A 14,606-nucleotide genomic window follows, 5' to 3' on the forward strand; every position below is an offset into this window, starting at 1 on the left:
TCTATAGGTTTCTAAGCTGTAGCCTCAGTGCCTAGAATTAGGCGATGCATAAGCATTGTTGATGTTAATTGTGAAGCTGTCAATAGAACAGGTAAGGCCTCTGCCCTCTGGCTCACTGCAGGCTACAAGATCTCAGATCTTGTATCTCAGCTATTTTTGCCTTGCCTAAAGCAACATGGACAATATGTACATTAGTGGGCTTAGCTGTGTCCCAATAAAACTTTATTTAGAGAAGCAATAGATAATATGTACATGAATGGGCCTCACTGTGTACTGATAAAACTTTACTTACAACAACCCACGGTGGGTCCCTGTGGGTTCCTGACCTCGTGTTTGGAACAATGTTGTTGTTGAGGACACCGATGATAAAACTTCATCTACAATGTTCTGTTCAGTACTCACTAGCTACATGTGCCCGTTGAACTCTTGCCTTACGGCCGGGCCACATGCGCTGGTGTTGGTTAATAGCGTCACTGAGGTATAACTGATGTACAATAAGCACCTCTTTAAAGTATATAAATATAAAGGTTCATATATGAGCCTATGAAATCAGATCTGCATTTCCAAGCAATCACTAGTCTGTCACTGTCGATTACATTTGCAGTTTAAAATCTCTGCGTGTGTGTGTGTGTGTGCACGTGTGTGTGTGTCCCCATCCTGGGGATAAGGGTCTGGGCACTATTCCTGACCTTTGTGTTTTTTGCTCGAGAGTAGAGCTCTACCACTTGAGCAATAGCCTCACCTTCAGCTTTGGGGTGGTTAATTGGAAATAAGAGTCTCATAGACTTTCCTGCCTCAGCTCGCTTCAACCTCCAATCCTCACATCTTAGCCTCCTGAGTAGCTAAGCTGACAGGCATGAGCCATGGAACCTGTCCTTTAAAGGACTTGTATCAGTACAATCTACTTTATTTTCTTCTTTGCCTTCTTGCGTGCGATGTAATTATTTTGATATTCACAGTGGATTCAGCAGTGCCCTTGATTTTTGAGTAGCAAAGGTTGACTATGCTTTATCCAAAACACTTGAAGCCAGAGAATTCCAGATTTGGAACTGTTAGCCTATGGAAAATGACCTGTGCTAGGAATGACACTCAAGTCATGGCAGAAAACTCGTATAGCCCCTGGAGGGCATGTTCTCCAGTGCTGTCTGTGTGCCTGGGTTTGGACTGTCATGTGAGATCTGGATTCAGATTTCTCCTTGTGATGTTCCAAGGAGAATTACACTTCAGCGTTTGGAACATTGAAATTTCAGGTTTCCAGATTAGGAATGACAGTCCCTTTACCCATGCACCTGTTGGCGAACATTTGGATTATTTCTTTTTAGGTGCTGTAAACATTCAGCTATACGTCTATGTGGAGCCGTACTCACACTTCTTTTGTATCTTACTTGGGTGCAGAATGACTGGGTCATAATTCAGGGGTGTGTCGTTAACATTTGAAGAGACTGTTCCATTGCTTTCTCCCCCTCCCTCATTTTCACTGGTGTAAGAGTCCATCTTGTCACAATTCTCTCCAACACATGTTATCTGTCTTTTGGACTATAGTCTTCTTTGTGGGTGTCAACAGTGTCTGTTGGTTTGGGTTCGCAGCTTCCCTAATGAGGGCTGCTCTGAACGTCTTTCCATGTGCTCACCCATCCATATGTTATTTTTTTAAACTTTTATCCTTGGACCTTCAATTAAGAAAGAACAAATGACAGCAATCTTGCAGGGAGTTAGAACAGCAGCATGTACAAAGGTCCTGAGGTAGCTGACTTTGAGGAACTAGATTTTAGCTGCTGTGTAAAAATTTAAGTTTCTATTCTCTAGCCATGTGTATTCTTTTGACCTCTAGTAGAATTAGCCTGTGTGCATCTCTTTGTTTTCTAGTCATAAGGTTTGACTGTCCTCTGAGGGTAGATTTGATGTTTACAAAGATTTTTCTATCACTGAGGCACTTCAAAAGAATATACAATCCATTTGTACAGGAATTCCTAAAATGAGGGCTGTAAAATAAATAATATCATACAGATATGCTTTAAATTCTTATGGAATAATGCATTGTTGACAACAGTCATACATGAACCAAATAGTTTAGGAACAGTAGAAGAAATATATTAGAGTCTGTGTTTCAGTTTCAACAAAGACTTGGGAGTCAGACACACCAACCTTTTGGTTTCCATCCTAATTAAAAACTATTAAACTAGATGAGTGCTAGGGTAGGAAAAAGGCTTAAAGGCATGGAGTCAAGAGGAAAAAAAATAGTTCTGGCATTTTAAAATGTAGCAACTGCATTTACAAACTTCATTCTATTTTATTATTTACTTTCTACATTCTCTGGGTCCAAGTCTGTTTCTAGCATCTTCTAGAACACTCCCAGGAGCTGACTTTAGCCATGTGTGTGTGTGTGTGTGTATGTCTGGTATTGGGGACATTATTGCAGTGTCTTGGTGAGCTTCACTCTTTGGTGTTGAGAACAAAGCATTTCGCTCATAGTTGAACTAAGGTCCTTTTCTGGCCTTAATTCACAAGATGAATTGCTTAAAATCAGGTATTTAAAATTCCCCTTGTTACACCCACTTCAGCCACTAGAAGGATATTATCTAGTTGTGGCCTGCAGCGACACCAGGGCTGGCCTTATAGCTTTGGGAACTCTCTCTGAGTTTTATGCCTTGATATCTGCTACTCTAAGGCTCTGTATAAGGCAGAAGTGTTAGGGGAACTTATCAGCAAGGCCTGCCTCCATGCTTTACCTCCGACCTTGCTTACTGCTGGGAAGGGTTGCAAATATTTTCTACATAGACTCAAGACTGTATTTCTAGTTGTGTGTAGAAGCCCTGAGCCTCAGGTAACACTGGTGTGGAAAATCATGTGTGTGGGAAACCCAGATGAAACACTCTTAATTTGGTAAATTCTATGCCTTGATCTGATCTGAAGGAAGAAAAAAATGATCTCACATCAAGTTATTCTTATTAAAAACATGAGTGTAAGACAGGTGTTGGTGGCTCACACCTGTAATCCTAGCTACTCAGGGGATCTGAGATCGAAGGATCGCAGTTCCAAGACAACCCTAGTGGGAGAGTCAGTCCATGAGACTTTTGCCTCCAGTTAGCCCCCAGGAAGCCAGAAGTGGCCCTGTGGCTCAAAATGGTAGTGGGCTGCTTTGAGTAGAAATGCTTAGGGAGAGTGCCCAGGCCTTGAGTTCTAGTCCCGTGACTAGAATCAAAACAAAACAGAACTCTGGAGTGTCTAAAGCGCTCCCTGTTTATTATATGTGTTGTGGCTGAATGTGTATTGTCATCTCTCGTGGTCAGGCTAAGAGAAGATGGGGAGACCTTCCCTGCTGGGGTTTGTTCTGCAGGGAGCATCCCATTGGCGACTGGCCTGTGTACTGCTGAAAGGGAAATGACCAAATCTCAAGTCTGGGAGGTAGGCTAAAGAATAAGCTCCAGCCAATCCAAAGATCATAGACACACTCCAGAATCCCATATGGGCAGGGATGCAGAGAGAGGGACAAAGAATAATACAGAAGGGATGTTCCAATTGTGTCATGTCTACTTAGCATAGAATGTAGGCCCTTCAAAGCCTCTAGATATGTTACATTGTCGTAGTGTTTTGCATTCCAGAGAATTCCCATATGCATACTTCCCTGGATTCCTTGAGGCAGGTAGGGCAGGGATCGTACTCACTTTGGAGAGAATCTGAGACGTTAGGCTGCAGAACTGAGGCCAGTAGTTAGATCCCACTGTCTGCTAGCCCCAGGCCTCTCTCACTCTACTTAGATTCCCATGCTCTTTGTTATGCTTCAGACTGATTGTTGTGGGAAGAGGAAACCATTTGGGTTTGTTTTTTTTTAACCTCAGAAGGAATCTTCATCCTCTCACTGTAGTCTGTACTGTGATGCTACTTACTTTAGGTAGATGGACAAACTGATTCTGGAAAGGATGCCCGATGAACAAATGTAAGACTATATTATCTGAGCATAGTGGCACCCAGCTATAATCCCAGCACTCAGAAGCCTGAAGCAAGGCCAGCCTTAGTTGGATAATGAATGGCCCTACACAGTGTACCTTCCAAAAAGATTACTCTTATCACAGGCCAAATTAACAACAATGAGAGCCTGTGGTTTGCTGAATGGTCAAAATCTTGTTATCCTAGCCAGAAGCAAAGTAATCTTTTTGAACTGTAGAGCTCATATTTTTGAACTAGAACTGTCCGATGGCTTGAATATGACTCCGCAAGTAATTGTTAAAGACCTGCAAGAAAGGCAAGAAAATGAGCTCACCAGATTATTGTACCAACTAGCACCTACAAGAAGGGTAGTCAAATTTGAGTAACCTTATTTGTAAATTTGATGATTTGATTTATATATTGCTCTGGTTTTGAAAGTGTGGATTCCTTTTTTTTTATGTCTTTCCTCTGAGCCCTTATTTTAATGCTCTGCTTATTTTATGTTAAATGCTTGAAAATCATTTCCACTCCCATCTCACTTAAATTTGACTGAAGTGCACAGATTTTGATGGTACACAAATCATGAAAAATTGCTTTGACCTCTGACTTAAGTCTTCTATCTTGTTATTTTGATACAGTTTATTTGTCTTTAATTGCTATGAGAGCTAAAAAGGATTTAGATTCGCAGTGACTTAGAGGCCTTAAAAAAATATAGGAAGTGGCACTGTGGCTCAAGTGGTAGAGAGGTAGCCTTGAGCTGAAGAGTTCAAGCCCCAGGACCAACCAAAAAAAAAGTGGTATATGTCTGGGTTCATAAGTTAAAAATTCTATCCTCAGTTTTTATGCAAGAAGTGTTTCTCATAACTGTAAGCAATAGTTGGGTGCAGTGGCTCACACCTGTAATCTAGCTACTCAGGAAGCTGAGATCTGAGGATCATGGTTCAAAGCCAGCTGGGGCACTAAAGTCCATGAGACTCTTATCTCCAATTAACCAAGTGGCACTGTGGCTCAAGGAGTAGGTTGGTAGCCTTAAGCTGAAGTGCTCAGGGACAGCGCCCAGGCCCAGAGTTCGAGCCCCATGACTGACAAATAAGAATCGTAAGCAATAAAAGAACAGATTGCTTGTTTCCTTGGGTTACTAGTTTACAATCTCATTTTTCTACATAAGCATACATGGGTTGGCCCCTTAAAGTATTGTGTGCTATCCGCTCATTTTTCTTGCTGTACTACTCTTTTTTTAAAAAGAATTTATTAATGTTGATTTTTACATCATATTTTAAATGACAAGTTTAACAAACAAGTGTTCAAGGAGGGAATCTCTATTTACAATCACTGGGACTTAGTATTTAGAACTTAATCAAAATTAGGCTAAGGGTTTGTATGTCATAGAAACATTAATTTAAGAAATAAAACATTATGCCTATAGAGTCATAGGTTTTTATGTCTATATAGTTATGTTTATATTTCCATTACTATATCCATAGCTTTGGGTATGCAGGTATTGAGTCCTCGGGTTTAAAAAAATATTTTGAACATCCTTAAGTAGTTGCCGGTCACCAAAGCAGTTTAGGAATACAGTGAATCCTGATCCGTGTCACCGCTTATGTCATTCTCACCCACCCCTTCTCTTACTGATCTTAATTTTAGGGGATTGGATTTTTTTGCCATTCAACAAAGCAGTTGGTGTATATGATGCGTCTTGATCTGGGACACCACTTCAACATGTGCCATCTCTGGGTAGGATTTTTAGGCTTGGTGGCCTGGTAGCCAGGTCAGTGAATTCCTGAAATCTCTGAGGAATTCAACTAAGAGAACCACTGAAACACCATGTAAGGCAAAAAAAAAAAAAAATCAATAAGCAGAAAGCAAAGAAGCGATTTTGCGTTTTCCTATGTTATTAGACTTTATGATGGTTAGAAGAAAGAAGAAAATTATAGCTTATAGCTTGCCTATAAATGAGTGTGCTGGCCTAGAATCCAGTGGTTTGGGAGTTAAATAGTGAAAAAAATTTTTTTGTTTTCAGCAGGTATAATTCATGCAGCTAACAAGTCACCCACTTCAAATTGAATGGCTTTTGGATTCATTGCAAAATTCCTCAGTTGGTGTTAGAGCTGTACTTCAGAAAAGGACACCATACATGTTGCTCGTTCTTCCTAAACCTTCAGTGCCCTGCCCCCAACCACAGACCAACATGAGTCAGTGTTAGGTCTATAGATAAGATTATTCTGAACACTTTATATAAATGGACTATACAACATATGGTCTTTTGAGACTGTTTAAACAACCTTAATATTTTCCAAAGTTCAACTGTGTTGTGGTACATATTCATTTTTTATCGACAGTAATATTTTGTTGCATAACTATAGCATTGTTTATTCTTTGGTTGTCAGACTTGGCTCTGTTTTCTGCTTTCTGTCTATTATGAGCAATGCTGTTCTGGACGTTTGCATTCAAAGTATTGGGTAGAAGTTGCTCCCTATTTCTCTTCAGTATGGAATTGGGAGTAGAATTGCCAGGTCATATTATGGCAATTCTCAGTATGACCATTTGAAGAACTGCCAAGTAGCTGCATCCACTTACGTGCAGCATATAGCAGTGTATAACCATCCCATTTCTCCATGTCCTCACCAGTGCAGTACTTCATTGTTTAGTATTATTATCATCTGAATGCATATGAAGCCGTGTGTGATTGTGGTTTCCATTGCCGCCTCGTGGCTCATCTTAGTGAACAAACGTTCTCGTGCAGTCTGGATATCTTCTTTGGAGAACTGCCTGTTCAGATCCTTGGCCTGCTGTTATTGCCTGCATTTTGAGTCGGAGTACTTCTTTGCCCGTACCTAGGTGTCACTTCACAGGTCCAAGGTCTGCAATCTGTGGATTGTATTTCACTCTCTTCACCATATATATCTCTTGAAGCATGGAAGTTTTCCCACTTCACCAGTGTCCAGCTTGTCTATTTAATTGTTGTTATTTGCTGCTGCTTGTGGTTTGGGTGCTGCATCTGGAATTCCATGGATTGCCTCAGCCAAGGTGACCTACCATGGCCTGTATTTGCTAAGATTACTCCCTTCCTTCCTTCCTTCCTTCCTTCCTTCCTTCCTTCCTTCCTTCCTTCCTTCCTGTGTGTTGGTACTGGGGCTTGAACTCAGAGCCTCTCACTATTGTTTACCTTTATCCAGTCAAGGCTGGAGCTCTGCTGCTGGAGCCACAGCTCCACTTCCAGCTTTTGGCTGGTTAGTTGGAAATAAGAATCTCTCAGATTTCTGTGCCTGGGCTAACTTTGAACTGTGATCCTCAGAGCTCAGCTTTCTGAATAGCTAAGACTATCAGGCGTGAGCCACTGGCACTCAGCTTGCTAAGATTTTCAGCATTTTAAACTTTTAGGTCACGAATTCATTTTGAGCTAATGGAGTTAATGTTTGTGGTCTGAGCAAGAAACCTTTTTCATATAGTCATCCAGTTACCCCAGTGCCACTTGTCAAATAATTCCCTGTTGGCATCTCATCTGATAGTTGTTTATCATGCCAACCAGTATGTTTAAACAATGTAATTTTCATTGCACAAGTTTGTCACTTGCTATCTAGCTCCTTCACAACTACCTGTATTTGACTTAAAGATTCCTTCTCAACAAAGCCCCTTAGAGATTTGTTTTTCTTTGGGTGTGTGAGGGATGTTCGTATTGGAGGCATGGACAGGAATGGGTTCTTGCCCATCTAAAATGTCCATTTGTTGAGTTTGTAGTTTATGCCAGATGTTACACTAAGCCTTAAGGATTTTTTAAGAAAATGTGTTATGGAAGAAAGGGAAAAAATTTGGAGACAGAGTCACTGCTCTCTTGAAAAGAGCAGAAAGATAATATAACAAAAAAATCTTGAGCCATAATATATGAAATATAACAGGAGTTGAGTGTGTGATAGATATAGAGATAGGCAGAGATATAATGATAGATAAATAAATAGGTAATAGACAGACTTCTAGTTGCTTAAAAATGACTTCAGGCAGAAAGCACTTTGCAGATTAGTTGACAGTCTTGCTGCACTTTTGTGTTATTATTGAAATATAAGCAAAAACAAATTATAGGCTTTTAATTCAAATCTTTAGTTTAGGCCTCTGTTTGCTCTTGGACTTTTTGAACTTCAAAACTGAATACAACTTTAAAGGAAATAGCACAGAAAATTGACAATCTAATTTTCTCTAATATGAATACTATGCTTTGTTAATAAATGACTGTAACAAAGAAAAAAGAAAAGACAACGCTTTTTTAAATGTTACTGTAACCTTATTCTCCTCTACAACTTCTCCAAGTTCTTTCTTGTCTTTTCCTCTGTAGAGGAAATAGACAGATACAACTTCATGTTTGGTTGTTAGGACACATATAAATTTGCTTGCTTAATTAGGTTTTTAGAGACAAGGTCTCACTATGTAATCCAGGCTAGCCTTGAACTCACAATCTTCATATGTCAGCCTTCTGAGTGCTGAGATTATAGACATGTGCCTATTTAATTTATCTGCTCAACACCAGGTAAACCATACATTATCAAAATCATTTCCAGAAGATTTGTGCGTCTTGGGCCAGGAGTGTGCCCTAATGGTAGAGTGCTTGCCTAGCATGCACAAAGCCCTGGGTTCTATTCTTTGGTACCACATACATAGAAAAATCCAGAAGTGACCCTGTGTGGCTCAAGTGGTAGAGTGCTTGTCTTGAAAAATCTTCCAGGGACAGTGCTCAGACCCCTGAGTTCAAGCCCCAGGACTGGCAAAAAAAAAATGGTAAGATATATGCAGATATGCAGCTAACTCTCTTTTTTTTAACCTAATTTTCTAAAAGTTGTTTTTAAATATTGCCTTCCTGAACAGCATCCACTGCTTATTCTATAGCATCTAGATACAAAGATCAAGCACTTATGAATGCTGAGTGGAATAACACAGCAGACAGTGATATTTTTAAGCTAACAAAGGAAGTAGCCACAATTTGAAGTTCACCTTTTCTTTCATGATGATCCATATCACAGAACCACTTGGAAAAAAACCTATTGTTGGTGTTAGCAGAAATCCTCCCTCAACCTGTCCTGACAAGGCTGCACTATTGTACATTTAGAAGGCAGTCAATAGCCTTGTTCTCTTTCAACGTATTGTGTTTCGTGTAATTGTTAGAAACATGCAGAAGCTCCAGGTTCTTCTTGTTTGCTACATGAGCAGTGGAGACCTGTATATTTTGAGCGAATTAATATTTAAATCTCTATGCTAAGTTTCAGTGCTGGGGGCTGATGATATGAGTTTTCATTACCTATAAACAATATAAATTATGTGAATCCTAAATGCATAGTGCATTTTCTTGCACATTCAGGGCAAATGTTAGAGCCAGAAAGAATCTAAGAAACTCTATAGTCCATATGTACTCATTTTATAGACAAGGAAATATGCCCAGAGAAGTGGCTAGGTTATCTTATTTTGAAAATCTTATTAGTAGCAGAGAAAGTCTATGGATAAATAAAAGGACTGGGACTAAAAAGAAGAGTTTTCTGGTAGTTGGACTACAATCTTGTTAATGAATCCAGCTGCATGGAGTAGATGCTATCAGTGCCTGACCTTTGTGCACATCTGTTTTATAGCTGGGGAAACACAGTGGTGGGTATAAGTGGCTTCCTGACATTTGCTTTCCATAAGAAAGTGGTAGTAAATGCACCTTTTACAAGCTGGGTACTGATACCCTCTCCTACCTGTTACCTAGCCATGTGGGAGGCTGAGACTCTGAAGGGTAATGGTTTGAAACCAGTTTTCTCCCTTCTACCTCTGCCTCCAGATAGGAGATTCCTGAGCATTGTGTTTGTGAGGGATGTGACTGAGAGGTTACAGAGTCAGAGTCTACTGAAATCACTTGCCCCTCTGACCCTGATGGCTTAGACTCTGCTAATAATCTGACGACAACTGTAAGCTATTACTGTCAGAAAGGCCCCAAATGTACTTATTACAGAAATGGATTTTTTTTTCTTTTTACGTCTGTACCCTGGAACTGAAACTGATTCCTGGCTAATGATGCTCCATTGAGGTAGTTGATATTCTTTTGTTTCTTGTCCTACTTATGTTTTCTATAATTGCTCCATTTAACTAAGGAGATTTGGGGCTATTGTTACCAAATTATTAGCCAGAGAGATTAAAGTGGGGAACACCAGTAGTGAGTAAAGATGAGGCCAGTGGTTTAAAGGGATCCATGGAAACATGGTGAGTTTGTGAGATAAGAATTGTGTCCAAGAGATTTGGGGTTGGATATGGTTGATAAGCATTATGAAAAGAAATGGTGCCTGATGGAATTGTTTTAAGAAGCAAGGAGGGAAATGGGGTGAGATGGAGTGGGGGATGAATTGGATCAAGGCATACTGCATATATGTAGGATTTTTTTTTAAATTTTTTTAACCGCTCCACGAAGGAAATGTTTTATTTTAAAACAAGAAAACTGTTGAGCAGGTCAGCATGTCTATGTCTGATCTTACTCGAATGCTTACAAGGTGGTAGGTTTTATTTACCACCTGAGAAGTGGTTCTTTTGTGACTCTTGAATGTAGGGACTAAGAACCAGCTGGGCACTTTTAAATATTGAGTATTCCGATTAGAACACGGTGCAGTTCTCAAGCATGGCTTCTGTGGGCCCTTGGGCAGAAGGTGAGAAGGTATAGTGGGAAGAATGGCTTTGATGATGGTACAGCCTATATTGTTAAATATATTCATCCATCTCTTCGAGGTTGGCCTTACAGCTCTATCTAGAGTGGTTAAAAATACATAAGCTTGAATTTAGAGAATACCTACATCACTCAAGGTTAACACAATTTCCTTTGCCAAAACTGGGCATCCATGAATACACAAGGTATCTGCCATTTGTCTTCTACTCAGATGTTGCCTAAACAGAAGACACTACATATCTGTTCTGTTACAGAAAACAAGTCTGTTTGGAAAAAGGTATCCCGAAATGTATAAATATTGAAATTTAAAATAAAATGAAAAGCTCGCTTGCATGTATACATGGGAATCTAGTCTGTGTGTCATCTTTGAGTGTTTTTTCTCCTCCCTCTACTTGACCTCTTCATGTAGTTTCTTCTGTTGCAGCCCAGCAAAGGACAAACCCTGTCTATGAAATAGTGTTAGTAATGTATTTCCTGGTGACATATTGGAGGATGAATAAGATAATAATTCAGATCTTAGCCAGGCATCAGTGGTTCACATCTGTAATCCTAGCTATTCAGGAGGCTGAGATCTGGGGATCAAGGTTCAAAGTCAGCCTAGGCAGAAAAGTCCTATAAGAGTTTTATCTCCAATTAGCCACTCAAAAACTGGAAATGGACCTATGACTTAAGTGGTAGAATGCTTCCCTTGAGTGAAGGAGCTCAGAGACAGCACCCAGGCCCTGAGTTCAAACCTCAAGGACCTGAAAATAATACACAACACTAAAAGACCAATTATATATGTGTGTGTGTGTGTGTGTGTGTGTGTGTGTGTGTGTGTGTGTGTGTGTGTGTGTGTGTGTGTGTGTGTATATGTATTCCTTTCATCCCTGACATGAGATACACTGCTGTGTATTGTACCATCCTACTTAGATGAGGTAGTTTTATAATCCGTGATGCAATTGTAGGCTCCTTAGTAGGCAAAACCAAATGTGTGGAACTGGACTGGAAATCAACCATTCTTTCCCTCACAAGCCATCTGGTCCTCATGTGTTGAAATCATTACCTCCACAGAAAATGAAAACCCTTGCAGAGAGGAGGAGGAGTGCTCCATCGCTTGTCCTAGATAAAGCCCTGCAGAAGCGGCCGAGCACCAAGTAAGTACAGAGCTCAGCACACTGGTCTGGGAGTGCTTGGAACTTTGTATTTTCAGATCACATATATAGCTTATTTTTTCTAGATGTGGGGTCATTCATTTATATGCACCAGTGGTGTCTGGAGAGTTTTGTTTGTTGGTTTGGATTTTTCTCAGGACTCCAGCAAGCAGCGTTCATGCAGATGATGTGAGCCATGAAACATCCTGTGTATTGAATCCAGAGCTATTTAATTCCTGCATCACTTGCAAATATCCTATGTCCAGTATATCTGCAAAACGGGGGGAAACTATCTGATTATCTATGCCTATTATCTATATCCTGTAGAAACACACAAGTATTTATTATGTTTTAATGGATGCTTTGCCCTGTTTCGAGCCATTTCCAAAATCCACTCAACTGTATATTATTTTGTGTACTTGTCACATGGAACAGCTTCTTACCACCCCCCTCTTAAATTTAAATATACCAAATATACTGAGTATAAGCAGGTCACACATGTGACTGCTTCATCATAGGTCGACTGTGTCAACATTAAGGAAAAATAGCTTAAGTTAATGTTGTACAGGTCTTAATGCATACTTTATGTTGTTACTATACATAGGTTTGTGTTGTTATTGTAAAGGGGATGTACAGTGGGGTTACAGTTGCATGTCAGGAAATGAGTACATTTCTTTTTGAACAGTGTGACCTCTTCCCTCATTTTCTCCCAGTTTTTAACATCCTCTCACCCACAAGTTGTAGAGTTCATTTTCAACCTAGTATCTAGTGAGTATCGCTGCTGCATTTGTTCACCCTTTGAACCAAATAAGCAATCTGTGTTTCTTTGGCAAAGAAACATAGGTTTCATGGCTTCCCTTATTTAAATAGAATGTGCCTAAAAATCTATAAACACTGGATGGTAAAAGATAAAATAATACACTTGGACATGATAAATTATACAAGACTGTAAACAGGGCCGGGAGTTTGGCCTAGTGGTAGAGTCCTTGCCTAGAATGCATGAAGACCTGGTTTCAATTCCTTGGTACCACATACATAGAAAAAGCTGGAAGTGGTGCTGTGGCTCAAGTAGTAGAACTCTAACCTTGATCCAAGTCTAGAGCCAATGTCACTGCTCAGGCCCTGAGTTCAAACCCCAGGACTGGCAAAATTAATTAATTATACAAGTTTCTAAACACTCCCACAGTGAGACTAAAGGAGGATATTTTTGGGGAAGTATCAAAAAAGCCTAATAGTTTTGTGTATGTTTTAAACCAGTTGCTGCCCTGTTGATTTCTCTAGGGAGATAAGTGCATAATAAGACCTTGACCTGTAACAGTTAGTGATTAGGCTGAATATATACAGAATATTTGTAATTTCACTAAGAAGGTAATTTTAGGATTGGTTATCAATTTTTTAGTGTCTTGTCTTTTTTTAAAATTAGGGATCAAGCCAGGTGCCAGTGACTCATGACTCATACTCAGGAAGCTGAGAGCTGAGAATCATTGTTCAAAGCCATGCAGGGCAGACAAATCTGAGAAACTCTTACGTCCAATGAAGCAGCATGCAGCCTGAAGTAGAGGTATAGTTTAAATTGCAAAGCACCAGCCTTGAGTAAAATAGTCAAGTGAAAACCCATGGCCCTGAGTTCAAGCCCCAATACTGGCCCAAAAATCAGTAAACAAACTAGAGATCAAATCCCACTATAAGATACCTGCAAGAAAGTCTGAATTTTGTCCATCACTGTACAATGCATGTTTTCAATACATTCCACAGGTCAGATTTTTATGTATTGTAAACAAGCTATTTTATTAAGGAATGTTGCTGCTGTTTTTCACAGGGATCAAACACAATACAAATTTTTGCATTTGTATCTGTTACATGCTGGAAACACAAACTTTTTTCTAAAGTCCAAGATGATGGGTGCCTATTTCAGGTAGAACTTGGGGGAGGAAAATCCTAATACCTGCTTCTAAGTCATGACTACTTCTTGAGAAGCAAAAAGGGCACCATTCTTGTGCATGAATGATTTTGTTTACAATGGAGAATCAGACAACAAAGCAGCAGCATTCTTTCTCTTGGTATTTCATGTGTCTTGACTTTTGTCCAGAGTTGATCTGAGCCTTGCCATAGAGCTGGACTGTTTCTACTGATGCTACCTAGTCCTTACTCCACAATTAATAACATGTAGATGATTAAAAAAATACCCAACTAGAAGCAGACATCTGCAGAGGGTTTAAAAGAAGGCTTTCATCTGACAGCAGCTGCATCTCAATTTAACAAGAAAAAAGTTTATCAAACAAGCTGGATTTCAAGATGGAGGAAGACTTAGCTGAGCGGCTAAGTTAACTATTTGGGCCTCAAATAGTGTTTTCCCTCCCCAAAAGAACCTTTCTGGTTCTTTGATAAACTAGAGGGCATATAAGGGGAGAGAAGTTTCAGATTTTTAAGTTAGGTTTTTTTAATGTATGTGATCACCACTTACATCAGCAGGAAATGGTTTCTCTGCATAGCTGTTAGACTGTACTGTGCAGTGCATGACAGAAATCGAGTACACTAAGGTGTTCTAAGATAAGCAGTCCCAACATCATTCATCACAGTCAGATGCTTCAGTCCTTAGCACAGCAGTGATGCGTTCTGGGCATCAGGATAGTGTGGGTTAATGTACAGTGATTCCCACAGCTAAGTCTTGGGACATGTGCAGTAAAGGCATTCATTTTCCTAAAAGGTAAATGAGTGTTGAACTAGAGTAATTGATTGAAATGTTTCTGATCCTATAGTTATATAACTGTTATTTGTCATCATTTTAGTCATTCAAAAGCCTTCTACCCTGAATCCTAATTGCTGTATCCTAAACACATACCCTTCAAGCTTCAGCCAAATTCTTCTAT

General features: G+C 39.7%; 1 protein-coding gene across 2 annotated transcripts in view; it reads left to right on the top strand.

Annotated features, from left to right (window-relative positions):
- The window catches only part of Arhgap20 (Rho GTPase activating protein 20), a 53,471-nt gene that overhangs the window by 2,752 nt on the left and 36,113 nt on the right, over positions 1-14,606 (top strand). For both annotated transcript variants that reach the window (XM_090319557.1, XM_090319558.1), the window contains exon 2: positions 11,657-11,739. In XM_090319557.1, coding sequence (XP_090175683.1) covers positions 11,657-11,739 — 83 coding nt within the window. The remainder of the gene's footprint in view (positions 1-11,656; positions 11,740-14,606) is intronic.

The sequence above is a fragment of the Megascapheus bottae genome, chromosome 27 (genome assembly GCF_031878675.1).
Source record: "Megascapheus bottae isolate mThoBot1 chromosome 27, mThoBot2.hap1, whole genome shotgun sequence".
In the NCBI taxonomy this organism is placed as follows: Eukaryota; Metazoa; Chordata; class Mammalia; order Rodentia; family Geomyidae; genus Megascapheus; species Megascapheus bottae.